The sequence below is a fragment of the Lepus europaeus genome, chromosome 8, assembly GCF_033115175.1.
Source record: "Lepus europaeus isolate LE1 chromosome 8, mLepTim1.pri, whole genome shotgun sequence".
In the NCBI taxonomy this organism is placed as follows: Eukaryota; Metazoa; Chordata; class Mammalia; order Lagomorpha; family Leporidae; genus Lepus; species Lepus europaeus.
Window position 1 is genome coordinate 12,356,434 of NC_084834.1, and position 25,841 is coordinate 12,382,274.

The 25,841-nt window shown below is 43.7% G+C and overlaps 1 protein-coding gene across 4 annotated transcripts in view; it reads left to right on the forward strand.

Annotated features, from left to right (window-relative positions):
• Positions 1 to 25,841, forward strand: part of LOC133765850 (probable ATP-dependent RNA helicase DDX60) — a 172,896-nt gene that overhangs the window by 35,882 nt on the left and 111,173 nt on the right. For all 4 annotated transcript variants that reach the window (XM_062199408.1, XM_062199407.1, XM_062199409.1 and 1 more), the window contains exons 8-17: positions 1,756 to 1,945; positions 2,275 to 2,616; positions 4,168 to 4,284; positions 7,050 to 7,220; positions 8,638 to 8,796; positions 10,701 to 10,842; positions 12,872 to 13,027; positions 14,480 to 14,582; positions 20,201 to 20,316; positions 23,779 to 23,945. In XM_062199408.1, coding sequence (XP_062055392.1) covers positions 1,756 to 1,945; positions 2,275 to 2,616; positions 4,168 to 4,284; positions 7,050 to 7,220; positions 8,638 to 8,796; positions 10,701 to 10,842; positions 12,872 to 13,027; positions 14,480 to 14,582; positions 20,201 to 20,316; positions 23,779 to 23,945 — 1,663 coding nt within the window. The remainder of the gene's footprint in view (positions 1 to 1,755; positions 1,946 to 2,274; positions 2,617 to 4,167; positions 4,285 to 7,049; positions 7,221 to 8,637; positions 8,797 to 10,700; positions 10,843 to 12,871; positions 13,028 to 14,479; positions 14,583 to 20,200; positions 20,317 to 23,778; positions 23,946 to 25,841) is intronic.

The window sequence follows — 25,841 nt, forward strand, 5'->3', positions numbered from 1 at the left end:
GGTGTGCTTTAGCAGGAAGCTGGGACTGGGAGCTGGAACCAGGACTCAAATCCAGGCACTTGCATGTAGGTTATAGGCATCCTAACAGATAGGCCAAATGCTTTCCTTTAATTAAAAGAAATTATATCTAGTAATAACCCACGTCCTAGCAGTTCTTGTTTTTATACATCACCAGATGTAGCTGGAATAACTTCTGATACCTGCTAAGCCTGTGTAGCTCTATGATGACTTTGGAAACCGCTTGGTGCTACCCTATAACTTGCAACTCAGTAATTCCATTTGCCTGAGTTCAGTCAAGTGGGCACTGAGGAAACCTGTGTTTCAGGAAGCTACAAGAATAGTCCTTGCAGCACAGTTTGCAGTGTAAAAAAAATGCATAGAAACAAGTCAGATGCCCATGGGAAGGAGGACACAGAATCAATTGTGATGTACACATCACAGTGCAGTAGTTCAGGCATAGCATCCTATAACCACATGCAGGATTTCAATAGTAATTAGTACTTGAGTTAAACAAAGAAATTTCAGAAAAGACGTGGGATGCCTGACAAATTAGGCATAATATACATCGTAAGAACTTAAAAAGTGAAGTGAGACTGAGTAAAATTGAATTCAAGGTGGTGGCTGCCTCTGAGGGGAGAGGCTGGGTAATGAGCTTTGGAAACAAGTCATTGGGAAGATATAAGTTATGAAAAATCTTGGGTGCCGGGTTCTAGTCCCGGTTGCTCCTCTTCCAGTCCAGCTCTCTGCTGTGGCCCAGGAAGGCAGTGGAGGATGGCCCAGGTTCTTGGGTCCCTGCACCCGCATGGGAGACCAGGAGGAAGCACCTGGCTCCTGGCTTTGGATCAGTGCAGCGCCGGCCGTAGCGGCCATTTGGGGGGTGAACCAATGGAAGGAAGACCTTTCTCTCTGTCTCTCAATTTCTATTAATTCTACCTGTCAAATTAAAAAAAATTTTAAAAAAGTTAAAAATCTTTTTGTTGCTGGGTTGAGTGAAGACGTCACAGATGTTGATTGTACATTAGCTTAAAAAGCAAATGCTGGCCAGTGCCGTGGCTCAATAGGCTAATCCTCCCCCTGAGGTGCCAGCACCCCGGGTTCTAGTCCCAGTCGGGGCCCCATATTCTGTCCTGGTTGCCCCTCTTCCAGTCCAGCTCTCTGCTGTGGCCCGGGAGTGCAGTGGAGGATGACCCAAGTCCTTGGACCCTGTACCCGCATGGGAGACCAGGATAAGCACCTGGCTCCTGGCTTCGGATCAGCACGGTGCGCTGGCTGCAGCGGCCATTGGAGGATGAACCGACGGCAAAGGAAGACCTTTCTCTCTCTCTCTCTCTCACTGTCCACTCTGCCTGTCAAAAAATAAAATAAAATAAAAAGAAAGCAAATGCCGTAGTTCCATGCATATAACCGAACAAGGATAATGACTGATTTAGTGTTTCACATTTGAAATACATAACAGTAAGCCTGTCAATCTAAAATGTATATAGAGATGCTTTTTTTTTGCAGCAATTTAAACATACGCGTACACTGAAGTGAGTTTCAGTTCCACTCTTAGGATGTCAGGCTCCAACCAGGGGCTTATTCTATTATCAAAATCATGGCAATGCCCTGGAAAACTGTTAAAGATAACAGAAATTTGTGATTAGTTTTTCTTTAAATTTCTTAGACTGGAAGAAGAGTTGCCCACCCAGTCAAACTAGATTTTCTCTGAGGCTGCTGCTCTGTCCACAGTCTTTGCCTGTTCTGTATTTTATTCAGGATGGTCAGCTTGCTGAAAGACTTTGTTGAATCTGAATTTTTTTTGATTGATGGAGATTCCTTACTCCTCACTTGTGCTCTCCGTGTGAACCTCAAGAGGGGGCAAAACCTCCACTTCTTCTACATTATGGAGCGATTTCTGCACGACTTTATTCAAAAGGAAGCCAGATTTGTAATTGTCTTTTTTAAGGTAACAGATATTTCATTCTCCATTCTCATCTTGGAAAATACATTCAATCATTTCAAAACGTGGCCCCAAATTACTTAATTATTAGCTATATTGCTTCTTCAGTCTGCAACTAGAGGCTCTGCTGGAAGGGCTAATACTAAATATTGTACAGAGCAGAATGGCCAACGAGTGTGTTCTTACCTACTTACACTTGTAGAGGCTGCATAAGTACATGTTTAATCATCTTAACTCTTTCTGTTAGTACAGTAATTCCCAGAAGCTTCACAAAAATAGCTAGACACTCATGTTTTATCTCTAAGATTAACATTTGTTTCCTTTTTTTTTTACAGGATGCAGAAAATATATATTTTAACTTCCCTCATTTTCTGGCCCTTCGTACTGCCTTGATTCAACATTTAGAATACAATACTGATGTCACTGTTCATACCGAGTTTTCCAATTGTTTGTCTCCAGAATGGGACAGATTTCTTGAGGAATGCTACCCGCATTTCTTGGTCGTCTCAGATGAAGGAATAACCGCTCGACAAACAGATTTTTTAAACATTTTTATCATTCATGCTCTTCAGAAGAAAATCAATATAGTACAGCCCTTGGGGCTAGAGTCAGATGTTCTTAGAATTTATGGATACCATACCTCAAGTCGCTTTGAGCACAGACAATTCTTTGAAATGGTAAGTCAGGTTGAACTGCCTAAGAAGTGAGCCGTGTAAATGTGGAAGAAACAACCCTGATAATGTAAGTCCTTGTTCAAAGAGGTTGGGCCTAAGAAGGCTCTGAAGGAATATTTTAACATGGGAAGCAGGAAAGTTTTGCTGTGGCTTTACAAGTCAGGTTAGTGGAAGTGAGTTCTGAGTTTTGGCAGAGAGAGGAATTGTTGTTGGGGATGAAGCCTTTGGGTGATTCGGCGAGATGAGGAACAAGAGTGTGGGCCAAGTTTAAGGGCAAGAGGCAAGGGAGGCTGGTGCCGCGGCTCACTAGGCTAATCCTCCACCTGCGGCACCGGCACCCCAGGTTCTAGTCCCTGTCGGGGCACTGGATTCTGTCCCGGTTGCCCCTCTTCCAGGCCAGCTCTCTGCTGTGGCCAGGGAGTGCAGTGGAGGATGGCCCAAGTCCTTGGGCCCTGTACCCCATGGGAGACCAGGAGAAGCACCTGGCTTCTGGCTTCGGATCAGCGCAGTGTGCCGGCCGCAGCGGCCATTGGGGGGGTGAACCAACGGCAAAGGAAGACCTTTCTCTCTCTCTCTCTCTCACTGTCCACTCTGCCTGTTAAAAATTAAAAAAGAGAGAGAAAGAGACAATGGAGGGGAGTAACCCAGAGAAGCCAGACACGATAGCACCATGGTGGGAAATTCTGTTTCTCCTGCATAAATTATACCAATGTGTGTGCACATGACAGCTCATACAGACACACACTCAGATGTGTACTTGTTTGAATATGTATTATCTAGGAGCGTTCTTCAAAATGTTCGTGGATGATAAGTTTGGTGCAAAAAATCTAACATGCATAGTTTTTTTTAAAATAATTTGTTTGTTTTTGTAAGATGGACAAATTTTATCTACACAGTTTTAGAGCATAGTGATACTTCCCACCCTCCCCTCCCTCGTGCCCATGCTCCCACATTCCCCCCACTTCCTTTCTTATTTTTTTTCTTTTAAAGATTTTTATTTATTTATTTGACAGAGTCACAGAGAGCAGAGAGGGAGAAGCAGAGGGAAAGATCTTCCATCCACCAGTTCTCTCTCCAGTTGGCTGCAACGGCTGGAGCTGAGCTGATCTGAAGCTAGGAATGCAATCCAGATCTCCCACATGGGAGGTGGGAGCCCAATTCCTTGAGCCGTCACTGGTTTCCCAGGGTGTGCATTAGCAGGAAGCTGGAGTTAGGAACTGGAGCTGGGAATCAGATCCAAGCATTCCCGAGTGGGATGTGGGTGTCAGTGTCAAGGCTCAATGCTCATACCATTTGGTACTTTTTAAATAGTTGCTTTTATGGAACTAGATAGAGGTTTTTTTTTTTTTTTTTTTTTTTGTTAGATTGCAATGTCTTCATCATTAGTTCAAGAAGACATAATGGAAGTTTATTTGATTTGAATTAATGGCTTTCTTTTTGTTTTCCTGTAGCCAAATAAACATGACTTTCCACCTTGTATTTAATTTAACTAGGGGTTTGTGATGTATACACATACGTGTTTTGTTTTTTTTTTTTTTGTATCTGTGTGTGTAGCATGAGAAACAGCTGCGACATGCCTTACATGCCCATGTGGTTTCCCAAACGTCACAGGAAGCAAGAATATCTGTGTGTGGTCGTTTGAAACTAAATGTGGAAGACCTGCAGAAAGAGGTAATGACCACGCTCCTAAAACTGAAGTTCAGCGGGCAGGAAATATACCTTTGATGGCTTATTGCTTCTAGCAAACAGCCCTGTCCTACGCTCGCCTTCACGCCCCCTGACTCCCTAGCCTTCCGTCTCTGGGAAGTGTTCTCTTGCAAGCCGCGTTCCTCTGAGGCAGAAAGGGTCTTGCTAAATTGATATCAAATATCCTGAAGTTGGTTAAAAATATTTTCTACAAAATACTTCGTATGCAATGTGTGTGATACTGGCCAGAGGCCAGTGCTGTGATAATGTTAACGATCCCAAGGCTTACTCTTGTGATGGGTGAGGTGGCTCTTGTGGACGCTGGCTTCCTGGAAGACGGGAATTGTTCAGATCTTGAAAGGAAAGGGATCTTTGGGGTTAGCAAATGCAAGGAAGCCATTGGCCTTTGGGAACGTCTCCGGAAGGTAACCGAAGCCAGTGGTTACTCTGTACTTCTGATTTCTTGAATCATGCCATCTCACATGGTTCCACAGTCCATAGAACAGTGTTTTTGGAAGACGAGGTATGACGTGGTGATGAGGTGGGGTTCGCCTGACTGTGGAGTCAGTAGACGTACGAGCATCCAGATATGTAGTGTCCCCTATCCTAAGGTGAACTAAAAGTCCCCACGTCTTTGGCTTCTTCTGGCCATTCTCCCTGCATTCGCTCTCTCACTTAACCATACAGCAATTTTTGTGACACAGATGCGTCGTTCCACGTGTCGTGCTAGGCGCTGGACTTACAGTGGCGGACAAGACAGAAAGGGGTCTTGTTTTCACAGGAATTTTAACCTATGTGAGCCAAGTAACCAGCTGTAACGTTGCAACGGAAGCAACTGCCACGGAGAAGGGTGCAGGTGATCCCTTGAGAAGCTGTGAGAAGGGAAGGGACTGGGCCGTCTAAGCAGGAAGTTAGACCTGCAGTGTAGCGTTCACTGCGGCTCTAGCTATGGTTTTTATTCGTGTCCTCTCTCTCATTCCTGTTTCATTCCTGGGATTTTTAACATCCTGTGCTCAAGTGTTACTGTGTACTTCTCTCCTTCCCAAACTTGTAGCCCTTCCTGGGGCTCAGTGGCCCTCCCCCACTCCTTAGGCCCCCAGGAGCACACAGAGTAGAACTAGGGCTGCCAATTTCATCCTCTGAGCTCCTCTGATTTCAAAGGGCAGCCTATGTGTGCTGGGATCAGACTTCCAGGTGGAACCGTTCGCTCTGTTTTATTCTAGTCATGTATCCAACAGCCTGTTGGATGTCTCCATTGTAGTTTTAGTCGGAGTTGCAAATTTAGCACCATGAAAAGAGACCTTTCTCCCACACCATTTTATCGGAGCTTTCACTATACCAGTTAACAGCATCTACATCCTTTAAGGTGTTCAGGCCAAAAAGTTTGGAGGAATCCTTGATTGCAGTCTTTCCCTCAGACTCCATCGTGTGCTCTTTAAAATCCTGTCACTGTCTATCCCGAATCTGGCGATTTCTCACCATCTTCCCCAGGATGAGATGCGTCTGAGGCTCTATCATCCTTCACATGGACAAATGCAGTAGACCAGAGGAGTGTAAACACCCAGTTGTCTGTCCGCTTCTGCTGTCCTTCTCCAGTGATTTGCTTTCTACATAGTAATCCAAGTGACCTTTTATTTATTTACTTGAGAGGCAGGCACACACACAGTGAGAGAAAGAGAAAGGGAGAGAGAGAGAGAGAGAGAGAGAGAGAGAGAGAGAGCAAGAGAGCGCTTTTGTCCTCTGGTCCATTCCCCAAATACTTGCAATGGGTGGTGCTGGGCCAAGCTGAAGCTGGGAGCTGGGAACTCAATGCAGGTCTTCCAGGTAGGTGGCAGGCACCCCATTGCTGGAACCATCACTCTGCTTCCCTGGATCCATATTAGCAGAAAGCTGAAAATCAGAAGCCAGAACTGGGACTTAAACTCAAGCACTTCAATATGGGAGGTGGGCATTTAATTCCTAGGCCAGATCCCCACCCCACCCCCAGCCCTGCAACACACTCCTTCAAAATATAAATCTGAACCCGAGGCTCCCCTGCTTGGGACTCCCTGGGGGATGCTCTTTTCAGTCTTAGTGTAAAGCCCCCATGAGACCCCACATAGCCTGTAGACACTGAACTGACGTCTTTAAGTGAAAGAATTGAGACCAGGTGACTTGTTCAATGACTGTTTCAAGCTTTTAGGAGGTGTTGAGTCTCCTGGTTCAAATCCTGATGCCTCACCACGGACTCAGATAAACGTCTTCAGTCCCCATGGCCCCCGTCTACTCCTGTCCGCGTCTCTTGCTGAGCGCTGTGATTTATCGCGCCTTTGCAACTTTCCCCCAAATACAAGGGTTCTCATGATCACGCCTTTGGTAGTAGTCGTTCGTATCAGTTTAGGGGAGGAGAGCTGTTGATCGTTAGCAGTGTGTATCCCATGCGTCTCAGTGACTTCACTGGCCCCTGGGAAGTGTCTGGGCTGACAACACTGAAGAATCCACAGGTTAATCATACAGAGACCTGTGGATTTGCCATGGCCTGTAGATCAGCAGGAGAAAGAGTTATTAATATTAAAATGGCACTTAGGACCTTATTAAATACCGGCTCAGCATCATTTTCCAAATTCCGCAGGCCTATCTTATATGTTTTTCTTTAAGTTTTTGAAAGATAAAATTTCAGTATTTTTCTAGAATTAATTACTATGTCAGCTTTGAATCTTGTTTCTTGGAATCACTGTTTTTCTTTTTTTTGACAAAGTGTTCTATTTCAGGTGCATCAAACGCTGTCCTTGCTTCAGGACCTGTGGCCACAAGGAGCTGAAATCCGAGGTGTTGTCTGCTCTGTTTCGTGCTCGGTGGCACTAAAGCTCTACAAAAAAATGTTACTAGATTTAGAAGACCGTGAAAGCCCAAACACATACACAGAAAACCGTGACACACAGGTGAGACTCCTTCAAAACCGATGAGCCGGTCTCATGCCACTTTTGATGATGTGACAGCGCTTGTGGGTGGTGGCCCTATGCACAAGCTCCAGGTCAAACAGAAAATACGACGTGTGGATCACATGTTTGCTGGCTAAGCATGGAATATCATTATGATCTCATGCTTATGAAAGCTGGCAAGACTCTTTATAAGATAGTTGAGATGAAACTGTCATCTCTTTCATCCCTGATCGCAGGACCAATATCTTCTGTCCCCTGGCTCAGAGCTGGTCATCATTGCTGCTCGCAATCTCCTGGGCCAGTTTCAAAGCATACGTGGTGACATTGCACAGAAGTTAGCATTTGTCAAAGCCAATAGGCACTGGGTCCTGACAATGAGCCCACTGTCCACTTTGTGGCTCAGCATCAAATTTTCTGTAATGATAGGGTTGCTCCTATTTGTAACAGTAGTGAGCTTGTAGAGTCTGAATTACTTGTCAATGCTTGCTGTAGCGGGCATACAGTCACCAACTTTTTACTGTTCTTGATGGTCTACTACATGGTAAGTAAAAGTCAAACAGCTACTCGGGGCAGAGCTGGGATGCAACCCATTTTTTCCTTTTCTGTTCTGCTACGTTGCTTTACCATATAGATCACAGCCGTGCTCAGCCCTGGTTCTACATAGGAACAGATGTGACAAGAAGCAGCTTTTCTGCAACCCCTGGTACTTCTGCTCTGAGGACATGAATAACTAGATGCTGGACATGTCCTTAAACAGAGGCCATCCCCTACCATTTTATCAAATGCAAGGTTTAGATACAGTGAATTTCGGAACTCCATGTATTAGGCAAAGCTCTCACTCCTAGGCAACATAGCTAGTTGTGTTGTTTTTCATCCATCACATGCTTAGTAGAATTTTTCTAGAGATAAAATTACCCCCAAAAGAATTAAATCGTCACATGGGAGAATTTTGGGTAAGGTGCCTTAAAATACTGTTACTGCATGTCTGAATTTTTTTTCAAGAAAATTTGACTTCTCGTTTGTATTTTTCTCTTTAAAATTTTTTCTTTCTTTGTTTTTATTTATGTGAAAGGGAGAGCAGAGAGAGAACACGAGCAAGTGCAAGCGAGCCCATCTGCCAATTAATTTCTCAAATGCCCACAACAGCCAGGACTGGGCCAGGCTGAAGCCAGGGCTGTGATCTCAGTGTGGTTCTCCCAGCTGAGTGGCAGGCATCACCTGGGGTCTTAACATTAGTAGGTTGGGTGTTAGTAGGAAGTTGGTCTTGGAAGCAAAGCTGGGACTCCACCCTCGACACCTGTTACGGGATGTAGGTGTCCAAGCAGACTCAACTCCTGCACCAAAGGCCCACCCTTGTATCTGAGTTTTTACATTGCCTACGTGCAAGTGGACATTTTAAAAATTCGTGTTTTTCTAGGATTTGAAGGAGGCACCCACACTCAGTGAAGCAGCAGACCTGTGCCGAATGTACTGTCTCAGTGTGATTTTCCTTCAGTGTTTACCTCTGATCCAAAGAGCTAAGAGTAGAATCATTACTCATAAATGGGACGCCACACTTTTTCCATTTCTAAGAATGGTAAGTGAACCACCTGGAAATTCATAAGTGCTCAAAATTCAATAAGGCAAAACGTGGCCGGTGTAATCCTGTGTCTCTACTGATACTGGTTTGCTTTCTATAGTCATCTTAAAAGGTTCTTTGTTTCCTGTATCCATCTTCAAAATGGCTACCAACAAACAATGCGTGTTTCCTGGAAAAACTGAGTCCTAGGTAAAAGCACTCAATACAAAAATGCAGTCCTCCCTAGTATAAAACAACCCCCACATTGCAGAGTTCATTGAGAAAACAACAACTCTAACGAGTATTATGTAAATAGTGAAGTAATGAATAAGGAGTTTACATTCATTGCATTTCACACTTTGTAGCCAGTTAAAACAGAGAGGACAGGAATAGAAAAGTCCTTTGTTTCATTGCATTTCACACTTTGTAGCCAGTTAAAACAGAGACAACAGGAATAGAAAAGTCCTTTGTAAGTTCTTAGGAAACTTAGGAAAATTTGAAAACCTTGGTTTTTGTACTTAGCACAGTTTGATGCTTTTATGTAGTTTGTTGTGATCTCACTTTTTTTTTTTAAGATTTATTTTATTTCTTTGAAAGACAGAGTTACAGAGAGAGGTAGAGACACAGAGAGAGGTCTTCCATCCACTGGGTCACTCCCCAAATGGCCACAGAGAGAGAGAGAGAGAGAGAGAGAGAGGTCTTTCTTCCACAGGCTCACTCCCCAAATGGTTACAACGGTGGGGGCTGGCCCAGACTGAAGCCAGGAGCTTCTTCCAGGTCTCCCACGTGGGTTCAAGGGCCCAAAGACTTGAGCCATCTTCTACTGCTTTCCCAGGCCATAACAAAGAGCTGGATCGGAAGAGCAGCAACCGGGACTCGAACAGGTGCTCATATGGAATGCCGGTGCTTCAAGCCAGGGTTTTAACCCACTGCGCCATAGTGTGTCGGCCCTTGAGCCATCTTCCACTGCTTTCCCAGGTGCATCAGCAGGAAACCGGATTGGAAAAAGAGTGTCTGAGACTTCAACCAGCATCCATATGGGATGCCTAGTGCAGGCCCCGTGGACCTAACTCTTGAAATGATACCATAAACAACTTTTAATTGTAAATCTGTAGTAAAGAAGTTAAATGCCCACTACTTTTATATATTTATTAGTTCAAATCAATGAGGAAGTATTTATTGAAATTATGATTTGGATGAGTTCAGAAGAAACATTTAATGTTAGCACTGAAAAATACCTCAAAGGTTATACATGGTTATTTCAAAAAGTTCATGGAAAGGGGCTGGCACTGTGGCATAGCGGGTAAAGCTGCCACCTGCAGTGCCAGCATCCCATATGGATGCCGGTTCAAGTCCTGGCTGCTCCACTTCCAATCCAGCTCTCTGCTATGGCCCGGGAAAGCAGTGGAAGATGACCCAAGTCCTTCGGCCTCTGCACCCACGTGAGAGACCTGGAAGAAGCTCCTGGCTCCTGGCTTCGGATCGGTGCAGCTCCAGCCATAGTGACCATCTGGGGAGTGAACCAGTGGATGGAAGGCCTCTCTTTCTCTCTCTCTGCCTCTGCCTCTCTGTAACTCTGCCTTTCAAATAAATAAATAAATAAATATTTTAGTATATGTGCTGCTGAAGGGAGCACAATAAATAAATATTTTTTAAAAATTTCATGGAACTACAAGGTATTGTGAATTTCCACAAACTTTTTGAAGACCCCTTGGATATTGCCCTTGTTATTTTGCAATGGGATGGACTGGAAGAAGGTAACTGGCTCTAGGCTCTTGATCTTCACTGTATGTCCTTTGTCTTTGTATAAGGAGTAGATCGTGCTCAGGGAAACTTAATTGACACAGTCACATTTTTGGAAGATTGTATATCATTAGCACCTGTTCTTCTCTCTCTTTTGTCCTTTTGTATTTTTTTTCCAGCTAAAGCAATGTGAATTTCTCATCCTAAAGCAATTAAAAGTTACAAATAATTGGAGTGTGGATTTCACTGGCCTCCCTGACTTAACTGATAATATTTTATGGAAAAATATTGCTTATTATTATGAAATTGAGTATCATAGAGGTATGTTTTAAATAGCTGTTCATTAAATAGTTTTTTAAAATTCATTGTCCATGCCTGAATGAGAATTGTATCTAGTAAATAATGACAGTGGGATAGTCATTCATCAATTAGGTTGAATTACATAAAAAGTTTCTCTGAAGATATGTTTTATTAAAAAGATTTATTTATTTAAAAGTCAGAGTTATAGAGGGAGAGGAAGAGAGAGAGAGAGAAAGAGAAAATTTTCTATCCACTGGTTCCCTCCCCAGATGCCTGAAATGGCCAGGTCTGGGCCAGGCTGAAGCCAGGATTGAGGAGCTTCTTCTGGGTCTTTCATGTGGGTGGAAGGGGCCCAAGTACTTGGGTAATCTTATGTTGCTTCTCCCAGGCCAGTATCAGGGAGCTGGATTGGAAGTGGAACAGCTGGGGCTTGAACTGGTGCCCATATGGGCTGCTGGCGCCACCCTGGAGATATTTTCTGTTGAAAGTCTGTATTTTCACAAGGTTCAGTTGAGGGTCTTTATGAGAGTTTTTTTTTTTTTCAAGAATAATTATGGGGTAATTGATTTGTTACTTGGGGAAAAAAAGGAAGATAAATGGAAAGGAACTATGGAGTTGTAATTTATTCTGTGTCTTCCATATGAGGTGCTTCAAAGTGTTCATGGATAATAGAATTAAATGCCACATATTCTCTCTTATGTGGAAGTAAAAAAAAAAAAAAAAAGAGGCTATCTGAACTTAGAATAGTGACCATAGTGACCAGTAGTGCCTGGGGGGAATGGAGGGAGGGAATTAGAGGGAGGTTGGATATAGGGTCTAAAACCCCACTAGACAGAAGTAACTGGTCCTAGTGTTGCACAGCACAGGGAGAGACCATAGCCCATAATAATGATTGCACAGTGCGGAGAGGAGCTGGAGGTGGGCATACTGATTTCCTGATTTGATCAGCTTTCACTGTTGAAATATTGCACCATGCATCATAATGGTGTGCAAGTATTGCATGTTAATTAAAAATGCAAGAAGTAAAGTATAATAAAATAAGTTGATTTTGGTATTAAAATTTCTGGAATCTCCAAAAAGTTTGTGGAAAATGAGTATGAAGAACACCTTATGCATAGATTTCAATTATTTTTTGCACCAGAATCAACTTTTAATTCCATTTTTCCATGCAGTTTTTGAAGAACCCTCCTACATCAGATATTGTCTATGTGTTGGAAAATGACAATGTAGCTTTGTTGCTGGCTGCTTCAGATAAGATGTTGTTCCCATGGAAACTGAAGTGGCGTACCAGCTTGGAGCATTTTCTGAAGGATGCTCTTCCCTGGTGCTTCCCTAAGCTCGACCTCAGATCCCATATTAAGACCATTGGTTCATTTTTCATTGGCCCGCTGGTTTTATTTTTGAGTTTTTAGGTTATGTTATTTTATTTGAAAGTCAGAATGCATGTGCGCATGTGAGAGCAAGAGTGAGAGTGAGAGTGACAGCGAGAGAGAGAGAGAGAGAGAGAGAGAGAGAGAGAGAGAGAGAGAGAGAATGTCTTCCATATGCTGGATCACTCTCCAAATAGCCACAATGGTTAGGGCTGGCCCAGCCAAAGTCAGGAGCTTGGAGCTCCACCTGGATCTCCCATGTGGGTGGCAGGGGCCCAAGCGTTTGGACCATCATCTGCTCCTTTCTCAGGAGTGTTAGCAGGAGGCTGGATGGGAAGCAGAGCACCTGGAACTCCTACTAGTGCTCCAATATGGGATGCCAGTATCACGGGTATCCAGGATGGGATGTCAGTATCACAAGTGGCAGCTTAACCCACTGTACCACAATGCTGCTCCCTGCTTTTTTTGTGACAGAAAAATATAACAATAGCAGTATCAATTTTATTTTTGCTTTAGGGGTCTTCAAATATTGAGTACATAATGAAAACATCATATTCTGTCCTGCGTTAAGCATCTAACATTAGAATCTAGTACCTATAAACTTTAATAACTCAGACACCTGTAACACATAAATTCAGACTTTGATTATGAATTGGAATATGTTACCTTCTCCTCCCTAGGACTCGACTTGGAATTGGGTGACGCTCTGATGCACAAATATCACAAGCTGTGGAACACAACGTTAGCCTTGTCAGAGGATAGTGACTTTGGAGACTCCATGCCCGTGAGGACAACTTCCAGACTGTTCCTTACACAGAAGGAAACATTGCCTGAAGGTGCTGACAGTTTGCTAGAAAAGATTTGCTTGTTATTTGAAAGAGAAAATGGCACAGAAAGAGAGGGAGAGGAGAGAGATCTTCGATCTGCTTTTTCACTTTCCAAATGGCTGCAACCTCTGGGCTGGTCCAGGCTGAAGCTAGGAGTCAGAAACTCCATCCAGGTCTCCAACTGGGGTGACAGGGACCAAGCACTTGGGACATCTGTTACTTTTCCAAGAGCATTAGCAGGGAGCTGGATCAGAAGTGGAGCAGCTGGGACTTGAAACAGCGCTTACGAGATGCTGATATTGCAAACAGCTTTAACTTGCTGCACCACAGTGCCAGCCCCAATAGTTTTTTAAAAGTGGATATCATTCCAGGTGGAAAGAGATTAGCAGTACAATCCTTGTTTAGAAAATAGGTCTGGTATTCATAAGTTTTACCTTTTGGCTGGGATAGTCATATTGAATAGCTTCTACTCCTCTAGCAACTCCTTTGCCTTGCGATTGTTTTATTTATTTTTCTATTTGGTTTCCCAATCAACCTTGCTGGTGGTATTATCAATCTCATTTTAGAGGTAAGATCTTGGGAAGGTTGTTGTAGATCAAACAGCAAATTCATGGAAGAGAGAGGATTTGAATCCGTGTCTGTCTGTCTCCATAGTCAGGTACAGAAAACATATTGTCATAGCTTTACTATTTTTTTTTTTACCAAAGGCAACTTTTTCCCTAAAGCTCTATGAAGAAATAGCTTAAATTTAAATAGGTCTTAAGGTGTTGTGATTGACAGATCAGATGAGTTCATTCATGCAGAAAAAGGTTTGGGATTTGAATGAAATATACAAAAGTTCTTTTGAATTTTAGCTAACCCAAGATGTGGAAATAAATCAATGCATTTTGTTGGTTCTGATGTTTAAATTTAAAACATTTTTATTAAACAAATTTATTTCCCGTGGTTCGGCCTATGGAAAAATAAGCAGAGATCTTTCTGTAGTCTAGAATAAATATTTGTCTTTTCTAGGTTACATAGTGATTCTTTGACTCTTAAAATAAATTCTACCTAAATCCATTCAGATATGAGAAGTTTTCAAAAAAATTTAATGGAAAATGAGTATTAGGGAAAAACTATGTGGGATTTCAACAACTTTGCACCAAAATGAACTTATCTTTTAGTGTCCTCACACTTTAAATAGTTCATGGAAAATGGAATTTTAAAACAAACTTACATTTTGCAAGATTTTGAAATCTACGCCTATGAGTATTTACATTTGTGAGTTAATATGTGGAGCAGAAATGTGATTTGAACGTCTACTTTGTAGAAATTCTATTCAGTTTGTATTTATTTAGTAATGAGAGATTACTTAGATTACTTAGGCTTAGTATTGCTATTGCAGAAATGCCTGCATCAGAATGGTGAATTTTAATTAGAGTTTAGTGTTCAAATATCAATTGTATTTCTGAATATTGCCAGGATCAAATCAAGAAATTCCCAAGCTTGGACTAATTCCTCTGAAATCCGAGGTTATAGAAGATTACGCTGGAGATATTTGGTCCGAACTACCTTTTGTAAGCAGGTATTTATCTTGCTTGTGATAGCTCTGTGGCTGTAACCAAATATCTTTGAGTATGATGGACTGCATCTATTGTATCTATTATAGATATGTGGTGAAAATTCACATTGAGAGATACTTTTTTTTCAACTTGATTGATTGGTATGATTTTAAAAACATTTATGTGTTTGCTTTAAACAACTCTACACCGCTTACATATCTTTACCTTTTTCTCCACAATAATGTCAGCATAATTAATAGAATAATGAAAGCAGTGGGTGGTTGAGGTGTGGCTGTAGCAAGGCCATAAAAATTCAAGGCCTGATGTGGGATACATCATCTATGTGGATCTTAAAGTCAGCAAAAATGATCAGTGGTAAGGAGGAAGATGGTAGCTTTGTCTTCAGTGAGAACAAGGAGGTGACAAAGAGAATTGTTGGGTGGCTGGGTTCAGGTTCTTGTCTATAATGCAAGAAAGAATTTGATCTTTAGATGTGAGTGATGTGAGTAAAGGTCGGCAGAGGAATAAGATTTATTATCTGTAAAGTGAAATTACACACTCAACAGGAAGCGCAGGTGTACCTGAGAGTGAGCTGCACCCAGCGAGGTTTGAGTTACCTCTTTTAGATGAACTTGAGAGACGAGAAGGATAGAATATTCATAGGAGGTGTTATGTGGGGCAGGGTTTTCCAGGGGTGGGGGAGAGTTGGTATTTGGGCACCTCCCATTTACTTGCCTTTTTAGGAAGTCTTGGAAGAGTCTGGTGTCAGGTGCGTGGAGGGAGTGAAGTGTCAGCAGTGATGTCATTGTAACTGGTTGTGGGTATGGTCAGCAGTCATAGGTTCCGGGCATCAGTTCTGTGATGATTGTGATTTTGGTTATCTTAGCCGCAGCACAAAAGGGGAGGGATTTGGGGAGTAGGTGAGGTCCTGGGGGAGGGGCTGGTGGCGCTTGGTTCCCTCTTTGTCTGTGACAAAGCTGATTCAGCAGAGAAGGTTATTGGAGTTATTTTAAATTAATTTATTCATTTGAAAGGCAGAGTTACAGAGAGGCAGAGGCAGAGGGGAAGAGAGAGAGAGAGAGGAGAGGTCTTCCATCTGCTGGTTCCCTCCCCAGATGGCTGCAATGGGTGGAATTGTGCCGATCTGAAGCCAGGAGCCAGGAGCTTCTTCCAGGTCTCCCAGGCAGGTACAGGGACCCAAGCACTTGGGCCATCTTCCACTGCTTTCCCAGGCCACAGCAGAGAGCTGGATCAGAAGTGGAGCAGCTGGGACTGGAACTGGCGCCCTTATGGGATGCCGGTGCTGCAGATGGCAGTTTTACCTGCTATGCCACAGCGCTGGCCAGGATTATTGGAGTTAACACTAAAGTAAGGTTGCTTATCTGTGCTCCACACCTTTATTTGCTAAAATTGTCAGTGTCACATTGGAGGCATAGGTTTCCGTGTTATAGAAGTGGGGATGGTGTTCTTGAGACAGCAGTTAAGTGTATTAAAAGCCCAAAAGTAAGAGGATAATTGGTTGAAAAATTAGCCAAACCGAAGAGATAACAAAGGAAGCAGAAAAAATTCCAAATGTAAATGTATATATGGCAGACAGGATAAAGCAAATCCTTGTGAAAGTAGCAAATTACTTTGCAAATGGTATGTTTTAAATATCTATATTTATAAAAAATCAAAGTCTCTCTGTACATAACACCATGCCATAAGTCAAATCTTGGTGGTCACAAATCTAAATGTGAAAGACAACAGTCACATTTTCAGAAGACAATACAGGGAAATATCTTTATGGTGCCAGAGAAGAGATGTCACGGCCTTCAAAGACAGTATAAAACTCCAAGTCATTAGGAAAACAATGATACATTTGACATTATAAAAATCAATAATAACAAAACAGATTTTGGAAGTCATTTAGAAGGTATATAAGCATCACAGGGTTAGCATAAAAGATTTAGGATGAAGATGTCCTAGAACTCATGAGAAAGAGAGGAATGACAGTAGAGAAAGAGGAATAGGGAGGAATAGATCATTAATAGAGAAGCTAGCAGGGAATGGCCTGTAAAACTGTAAAAAGATATCTAAAGGTCCTTGTGGTTTATTCATCTAATAAATGAAAATTAAAGCTACAGAGAGGCCCTATTCAACACTCTTCATTTTGATAAAATTTATGACTAAGTAAGGCCAGAGGTCTGAGGCGGTGGGCACGCTGGTGGCAGAAACAGAACCAGTAAAAGCGACACAGGTTCAAGATGTGCTTTGTCTGCAACCTGCAGCGTCCCTGGAGAAACTGATGTTTGAGTGAGGGTAGTTTGCATCAGTGCCACTGCAGGATTGTTTGTATAGATGCAAGCCATCTGTAGGACAAGGAAAAGAATATTGTGGAACAGAATATAAATTTAAAAAAATATTTATTGAGAGGCGGACACAGACACACAGAGAAAGATACACACACACACACACACACAGCTCTCCTCTATTGATTTATTGATTCACTCCCCAGATACCTGCAATAACTGGGTTTGGACTGGGGCTGCTGCCCACCCAGCGTCTGCATTAACAGGAAGCCAGAGTCGGGAGCTGGAGCCAGGAATCGAATCCAGGTGTTTCCAGTGTGGGTGTTTTAACCGCTGGGCTAAATGCCTGCCCCAGTAGTGGGATATTCTTACAATGCAGTACTCCACAGTACAAATAAATAACTGCATACGCATACATATACACACAGCCATGCACACCTCCACGTGGGTGAATTTCCAAACCACACTGCTTATGCAACTAAGTAAGCTAGAGAATGTTGTGACTCTCATTTATGGGCACGCTACTTGTAATGGTGTATGCACATTTATGTCATGCATGGGCATGATATACATATAAGGAAGAAGCTGCTTTTTAGAACAGAGAATGAGGAGTCGTCTTTGATGCAGCAGCTTAACTCACCACTTGGGATGCCTGCAATCGGAGTGCCTGGTTCAAGGGTTGGCCACTCCACTTCCAATCTTGCTTCCCGCTAATGTGCATGCAGGGAGACCGCAGATGATGGTTAAGGTCCATGAGTCCCTTCCACCCACTTGGGAGACCTGGATGGAGTTCTGGCTCCTTGCTTTGGCCTGTCCCAGCCCTGGCTGTGTGGGCATTTGAGGAGCAATCCAGTGGATAGAAGATTGTTCTCTATCTCTGTCTCTTGTCTCTGTCTCTCTCTCTCTGATTCTGTCTTTCAAGGCAAAAAAAAAAAGACATAAACATAAAAAAAGAGAAAAATAGAATTTCTGAGAAATATATAGGGGGCTTCAAATATATCTACAGTGGTTTATTTTTTCTTTATTTATTTGACAGATAGAGTTAGACAATGAGAGAGAGACAGAGAGAAAGGTCTTCCTTCCATTGGTTCACTCTCCAAATGGCCGCTATGGCCAGAGCTACACCGATCCAAAGCCAGGAGCCAGGTGCTTCTTCCTGGTCTCCCATGCAGGTGCAGGGGCCCAAGGACTTGGGCCATCTTCCACTGCTTTCCCAGACCATAGCAGAGAGCTGGGTCGGAAGTGGATCAGCTGGGTCTCGAACTGGCGCCATTAGGGGATGCCTGCACTGCAGGCAGCAGCTTTACCCGCTGCCCCATGGCGTGACCCCATGACTAGTATCTTGAATCTGCTCTCAGTTGCTGTCTCCTGGGCCCTGTAAACTCACTGTGTGCAATGCCAACGCCCACTGTCTGCTCTCACAGGCACCTGGAGGTCTCTCCGTGCGTCTCCATCATTCTCTCTTCTCTTCCCATGTTTTTCTCATCATCCTTGGCGATGCCCTTGACTTCCCTTTCTGTTTCTCATCTAATCTCGCAGCCAAATCTGTTCCTGTTCCTGCAAGATGCTTCTAGAGCCTGGCCTTCCTTGCTCACCCTGTACTGTGCAATCAACCCCCCATCACCCTGAGTGATCTCCTTCACAGTGGTGTCCAAACATCCGCTGCGGGGAGAGATCAGTTTGTTTCTCCCTGCTCAAACCTACTAAGGAGCCTGACTCCCTCAGATGGAAAGGACTCCAGGGTCTGCTGCTCTGTCCTCTGTCTTACTCTCCCTGCCCCCTTAACCTCATTTGAGCCTAATCTGTCCTCCTCTGAGTACTCCTCCAGGCTGGCCTCCCGGCTGTTTCTTGTACACAATAGCTCTCCCAGCTCACAGCCTTTCTTTCTTTTCTTTTTTTTAAAGATTTATTTTATTTATATGAAAGAGTCACAGAGAGGTAGAGCCAGAGAGAAAGAGAGGGAGAGAGAGAGAGAGAGACCCTCCATCTGATGGTTCACCTCCCAAATGACTGCAACAGCCAGAGCTGAGCTGATTTGGAGGCAGGAGCCAGGAGCCTCCCACGGGTCTCCCACGCAGGCATGGGGGCCCAAGCACCCGGGCCATCCTCCACTGCTCTCCCAGGCCACAGCAGAGAGCTGGATCGGAAGTGGAGCAGCCAGGACTTGAACCGGCACCCATATGGGATGCTGGCCCTGCGCCACAGCATTGGCCCCTTCACAGCCTTTCTGCCTGCAGTTCTGTTGGTTGCCAATGTTCTGAGCCAGACAACTTTGTACCCTCTGCTCCCATAGCTTCTCAGCCAGGCATTCTTCACCACTCTGCTTTAAGTGGCACCTCCTCCTCCTCCTACTCTGTCTCTCTGTGTGATTTTTAATCCGTATCATGTACCATCTACCATAGTGTGTATTTTACCTTTGCATTTCTTTATTGTCTGCAAGTCTCTGTGAATATATGAACTCTGTAAAGGGCTCAGTGTCTGGCCTAGTGTTTAACGTGCTCCTGTGCTTCTAGGAGCACCTAGATTCACTTCCTGGCTCTGTTCCCGATTCCAGTGCCATGTTTCCATGCACCCTGGAAGACAGCAGTGATGGTTCAGGTAGCTGAATTCCTGATACCCATGTGGGAGGCTGGATTAAATTCCTGGCTCCCAGCTTTAGCCCTGCCAGCCCCAGCCAGTAGGGAGTAACCAGTGGTGAGCACACTGTCTGTCCCTCTGCCTTTCAAATAAAATAAATAAATAAACACTCATTGAAGAGATTTTTATTCTAATTTGTACGCTGATATGTTCTCAGCATCCATAAGAGTTTCTGGCATATAATTAGGACTTAATGGATGTCTTTGGAATGAATGCATGGTAGATTCATGGTTATCATTTATTCTCTAATATTTTCTCTATGTTTGAAATATTACACAAATACACATACATACACACAAATAAAAAGCTGCTTTTTAAAAAAAGATTTATTTATTTATTTGAAAGTTGGAGAGGGAGACACACACAGAGAGAAAGAGAGAAAGAGAAAGAGAAAGAGAGAGAGAGAGAGAGGTCTTCCTTCTGGTAATTCACCCCCCGCCCCCAAATGCCTGCAACACCAAGGGTTGGCCAGGTGGAAGTAAGGCGTCTGGAATCCAATCCAGGTCTCCCACATGGTTGCAGATATCCAAGTATACTTGACCCATCATCAGCTGCCTTCCATTGTGGGTTAGCAGGAAATTGCAATCAGAATGGGAGCTGGGACACAAACCAAGGTGCCTGGGTATGGGATACAAGCATCTCAAGTGGGGTCTTAATTGAACACTGACCTACACACGTGTTTAATAAATTATACTCCCTCCCTCCCACCGCAGTGATGACCCAGCTATCACCTGGCTTTCTAAGAAGAGAGAGTTTGATGAGCTCATACATTGGCATTCCTCTCGACCTCTAAGTGATGATTTTGAAAGGACAAGAAACAGAGATAGTGGTGAGTATAATTCATACTAGGGAATGTTTCCAGCAGTTTTCTTGTTTAAACGAGCATCATGTGCAGAAGGGACAAAATTACTCATCTGAGGATAGTGACGTCTCACTTATAGTCTCCTCTCTCTCTACCACTGTATGCACTTCCAGTGGCTTGCAGGTACAGAAATGGGAAAAAGCTAGTTTCTGTAGGATGAAAAATTCTCATAAATCCATTGAGGGGGAAAAAAGTCATTGTGTGCAGCCAAGTCATTGTGTCTAGCTTTCTAATTTTCTTAGATTGTTACAAGTTACTTTATTATGTTATTATTGAAATTCCTTTTGTTCTTTACTGGTTTGCATAAAAATCCCCACCGTATTGTTTCACAGGACCTGGTGTTTATATTAATCAGGCACATAGTGTTGTAATTGCCAAAGTTAATAATTGTATTTATTACTTGTTATAAAACAATGGTTCATAATTGTATTCATTAATAAAAAATATTTAAATCACCCAAGAATTATTTTGGGTGGTAAGGTATCATGGACCAATATAGTTTTTAGACTTGTCTTCTTGGATTTCAAACTGGTGAAGAAAATGGATAGAGGTATGTATACACAGATATATACAGAGAAAAAGACCAGGGCGTGGACACTAGCAGCCTGACTGGTGTTGCCAATCTGGATTTATTCAGTGTCTGAATTCAGGCGTGCCCTGTCCCTGTCCTTGGCTCTGTGCTGGGCTCTGGACTTGCTCTTGTAGCACTCCTAGGGCAGAGGGAGAGGCGGGATGAGAGCAGCCATGAGAGAGGTCCTTACTGAAAATTCTAGGGAGTGGTACAGTCGGGAGCAAAAGGCAGGGAGGGAGGTGTCCAGGTGTCCGCCTGGAGGACTGGGGACGACTCTAGCCAAACTGGAACCATGCGGAGAGTCCTGCCGGAAGTGAGAGGGGCTGTGACCGGAAGTGGGAAGGGCTGTGACCGGAAGTGAGAAGGGCTGTGACCGGAAGTGGAAAGGGCTGTGACCGGAAGTGAGAGGGGCTGTGACCGGAAGTGAGAAGGGCTGTGACCGGAAGTGGGAAGGGCTGTGACCGAAAGTGGCAAGGGCTGGTGACCGAAGCGGCCCGAGAGTCCCAGTGACGTCAGACAAGTCGGGATCCTGAGGAGGTAGGGGTTTCGTCTTTCCCAGAACCGAAGAACAAGGGGAGGCTGCTTAAACGTCTGCCCCGGTGAGCCCGGCGCTCAGGTTGACGTGTTTAAGGGGAAGGATTTTTGCTTCCACCTTCGTCGTGCGCTCTGTGGGTGGGTGGCCCGTCGGGGCCTTGAGCATCTTGAACTGTGTTCTTGGCTTCTGGCATCTTCCGTTCAGTTCTCGCGGAGCAGTCCCAGGAACGGCCTCAGAGCAGTCGGGGAAGTTGACGTGAGAGTGGAGCTGTGGTTTGAACTAGACGTGCCAACTTAGTGCAGTGATGATGTTGAGGGCGTGGGGCTGCCTTCCGAAGGGGGTTCTCAGCGGGGCTTGGTTGTTGGAGCCCAGTTGGACCCCCGTTGCTCTGTAGCTTCCTGGCTCAGCTGCTGTGCAACCCTTCCTCTGCCTGAACTCTGTGCCCTGCCTTGACCCTCAGCACGGCCTGAACCATGGGGCTGCCCAATGCTGGGCTTGATGCAGAGTAAACCTTTTTTCTTCCTGCAGTTAGTTTTCTTTTTAAAGATTTATTTATTTATTTTAAAGGCAGAGTTACACAGAGAGAGGAGACGCAGAGAGAGAGAGAGAGAGAGAGAGAGAGAGAGAGAGACAGAGTGAGAGTGTTTCATCTGCTGGTTCACTCCCCAATTGGCTGCAACGGCCGGAGTGGCACCTATCTGAAGCCAGGAGCCAGGAGCTTCTTCCAGGTCTCCCACGTGGGTGCAGAGGCCCGAGGACTTGAGCCATTTTCTGCTGCTTTCCCAGGCCGTAGCAGAGAGCTGGATCAGAAGTGGAACATCTGGGACTCGAACCGGTGCCCATATGGGATGCCGGCCCTGCAGGCAGAGGCTTTACCCACTGCGACACAGCACTGGCCCCCTGAAGTTAGTTTTCTCAGGGATTTTGTTCTAATGATAAAAGCTGGCGAGAACACCTGCTCAGGCCTCTGATTTTCTTCAGGACGTGGTGTATGTAGTAGGTGTGGATGGGTGAGTGGCTGACACTCACCTTGAGGCCATGGGTGTCCCCAGCTATAAACGCCTTTGAGTTCAGCGCTGCCGCAGGCTTAGAGTGGTCTGGGAACTGGTGACATCTTGTTTCCAGAGTCCATTCTCTCCTAGAACAAGAATCTGGCTGAGTGGTTGTAGCCAAGTGTTTCTGGCCAAATTTGGGTATAGTTTTCAGAAACTCTGTTTCCAAGTTCATGCAGTGTTCATGTGCTTCGTTTTGGATCCTGTGTCCAGAGATAGCAACCATGTCCAAGAGCAGGTGTTTGTGGCTTTGATGCGCTGTAGGATGAGCAGGTCATATGTCACCCTCAACTTACTCTATGGGATGCAGCCATAATGCTTAGTAGTTGTAATAAAATGAATAAGTAAATAACCGATGTGATTTTTAAAAAGATGTGTTTTATTTATTTGAAAGCAGAGTTACAGAGAGGGGGAGAGAGAGAGAGAGAATCTTCCGTCTGCTGGTTTTTTCTGCGAATGGCCACAACTGCTGGCTGGGGCAGGCCAAAGCCAGGAGCCTGCAACTCCACCAGGATCTCCCACATGGGTAGCAGGGGCCCAAGTACTTGGACTGTGTTCAGCTGCCTTCCCAGGTGTATTAGCAGGAAGCTGGATCAGAAGTGGAACTGCCAGAACTTGTACTGGTGCTCATATGGGATGCTGGTGTTACAAGCAGTGGATTAACTCTGAGTCACAATGCCAGCGCCAATAACAGATGTTAATTTGGATCATCTCATGATATTTAAATATGGTTCAATAATTTTACTTTACATTTCCACATCTCAACCTCTAGAATAGTAATAGCTTCTAATTAGAATGTTATGAGTTTTGGCCGGCGCCGCGGCTTGACAGGCTAATCCTCCGCCTTGTGGCGCCGGCACACTGGGTTCTAGTCCCGGTTGGGGTGCCGGATTCTATCCCGGTTGCCCCTCTTCCAGGCCAGCTCTCTGCTGTGGCCCAGGAGTGCAGTGGAGGATGGCCCAAGTGCTTGGGCCCTGCACCCCATGGGAGACCAGGAGAAGCACCTGGCTCCTGCCTTCAGATCACTGTGGTGCGTCGGCCGCAGCACGCCAGCCATGGCAGCCATTGGAGGGTGAACCAATGGCAAAGGAAGACCTTTCTCTGTGTCTCTCTCTCACTATGCACTCTGCCTGTCAAAAAAAAAAAAAAAAAAAGAATATTATGAGTTTCTCAAGGAATTTGTCATAGCCTTTCTCATGAATGCTCTAGGAATGCAACTTTTATATATAAACAGTAGAGTCATGATATTTTAATAACTTTATTTCCCTCAGCTAAATCCAAAGATGCCAAAGAAAGAAGGGATACACAGAAACTGTATCGTTTTTATCATATGTTTGGAAGGTCTTTGGTAGGAAGTAACAGATCAGTAAGGATTACAAGAGCGGGCTCGCTGCCATCTCCAGCAAATTCTTCCAGGCAGAAGAAAAGACAACATCAGGTATGTTCTTGGGCTAGTGGAACTCATTGCTCTGGGGGTCTTGAGACTCTACTCCCACCCTGTGAGACCTGCGTTAACTTTACTCAGCATGACAACACTGGTAATCTCATGTTATTGGAGAAAAAAATTATTTTGTTTAAAAAAATACTCCCAAGTACTAACCATGAATTATAACAGATAAAGGAACTTATTCTCCTTTTAGAACACTGGGAAAATGAAGGGAAGTGTAACAAAGAGAACAAAATCCTAATGGGACCGTCACAGAATTGAGCACTCATAATGTTTTGGTGAATTCCCTCAGTCACACTTCTCTCCAGTGTTATTAAACATCTTTTGAAACATAATTTTGTGGATGGATACTCTTCCATAATATGGCAATGTGATGATTTGTTTAGTTATTTCTTTGTTGGAATATAGAAAAACAAGTAAGGAAAAGAAAAGAAAAGAAACATCCACATTCTCACATCCCACAAGTAACTGTATGAATATTTTGGCATATACCTGTGCAGTCCTATATTGCCTGTTGTTTTTTCTATATGTATTCCACATCTACTAATAGTATAGCTGACTTCTTTCTATATCATTAAATATACAATAAATTCACAATAGCATGTTATTTCCCAAATTTTAAGCAACTTTAATAGAAAAATTGAGCACACACACACAGAGCTAATTCAGGCTATTCAGAAAGGTACTTAAAGTATGAAAAATAACTAACATTTTACCTTCTTCTAAGACTTGGTCCTATTAACTTTGGTGAACATTCTTCCAAATACTTCCAGTCTATACCCACTTACTAACATGCACAGTTTTACAGTTTACATATGGCTTTATACTTTTTTCCCATTGAACAGTGTGCTTTCTAAAACGTTTTATTGCAATGAGTGAAAACTAAACTTTCCCTTTAATATTTGCATAATAGTCCATGTTTATTTTTCTGTGTTTCCTTTTTAATATGTGTGCATTATTTTACTGTTATAACCCTGGTGCTCTTTTCTGTTTAACCACAGAGATACCCAGTATCATTCTGTGAGTGTGCTTGCTTTTTTGTTTAACATCATCTCCACAAGGGATTTTGATTGCAAATTCAAATACCAGTGATATGAGTATTAGTCTATTTGTGTTTTTTCCCCTGTGACTTTCTGTTTGATATCCTTTACTACTTGCCACTGTAGTTGTTATTTTGCTTATTGACTGCTAAAACCTATGATGAGGGTATTTCAGAAAGTTTGTGAGAGAGTGGACCTTTGGCACAGTACTTAAGTTGCTGCTTGGGATGCCTGCATCCCGTATTGGAGTGCTTGGTTCAAGTTCTGGCTGCTCTGCTCCTCATCCAGCTTCCTGATAGCACACACCCTGGGAAGCAGCAGGTGACGACTCAAACACTGGGGTCCATGCCCCTCAAATAGAAGACCCCAGCCCAGCCCAGCCTTGACTGTTGTGGGCATTTGGGGAGTGGACCAGCAGATGGGAGATCTCTCTTCATCTGTCTATCTTTCTGCCTTTCAAATAAAGTTTAAATTAATAGATATTGAAAAGTTTATGTTCAAATAAAATTAGATAACTATTTCAGTGCAAAAATTTTGAAATCCAAGCATTTTTAAAATAATATACATTTTGGTGCATTTTTGAAGCTCCCTCTGTATTTGGTAAAAACACTTTCTTAGTGCTCATTTTGGTGCTTTAAGCAGTGCAGTCGTCGGGCTGTTATCCTGTAGACCGTACTCTGTAAGCATACTTTCTCCTCTTGCGTAGGGTGTGCACTCCCCTGAGGGGAGCTGGTATCATTTGCTAGTGCTCAGATGTTCTTAGATGGCCTGTATTTCCATACTGGGGGTGGAAGGCTGGGCTAAGTAAAGATGAGCCCTGAGAACTGCACAAGAGAGTTAGCCAGAG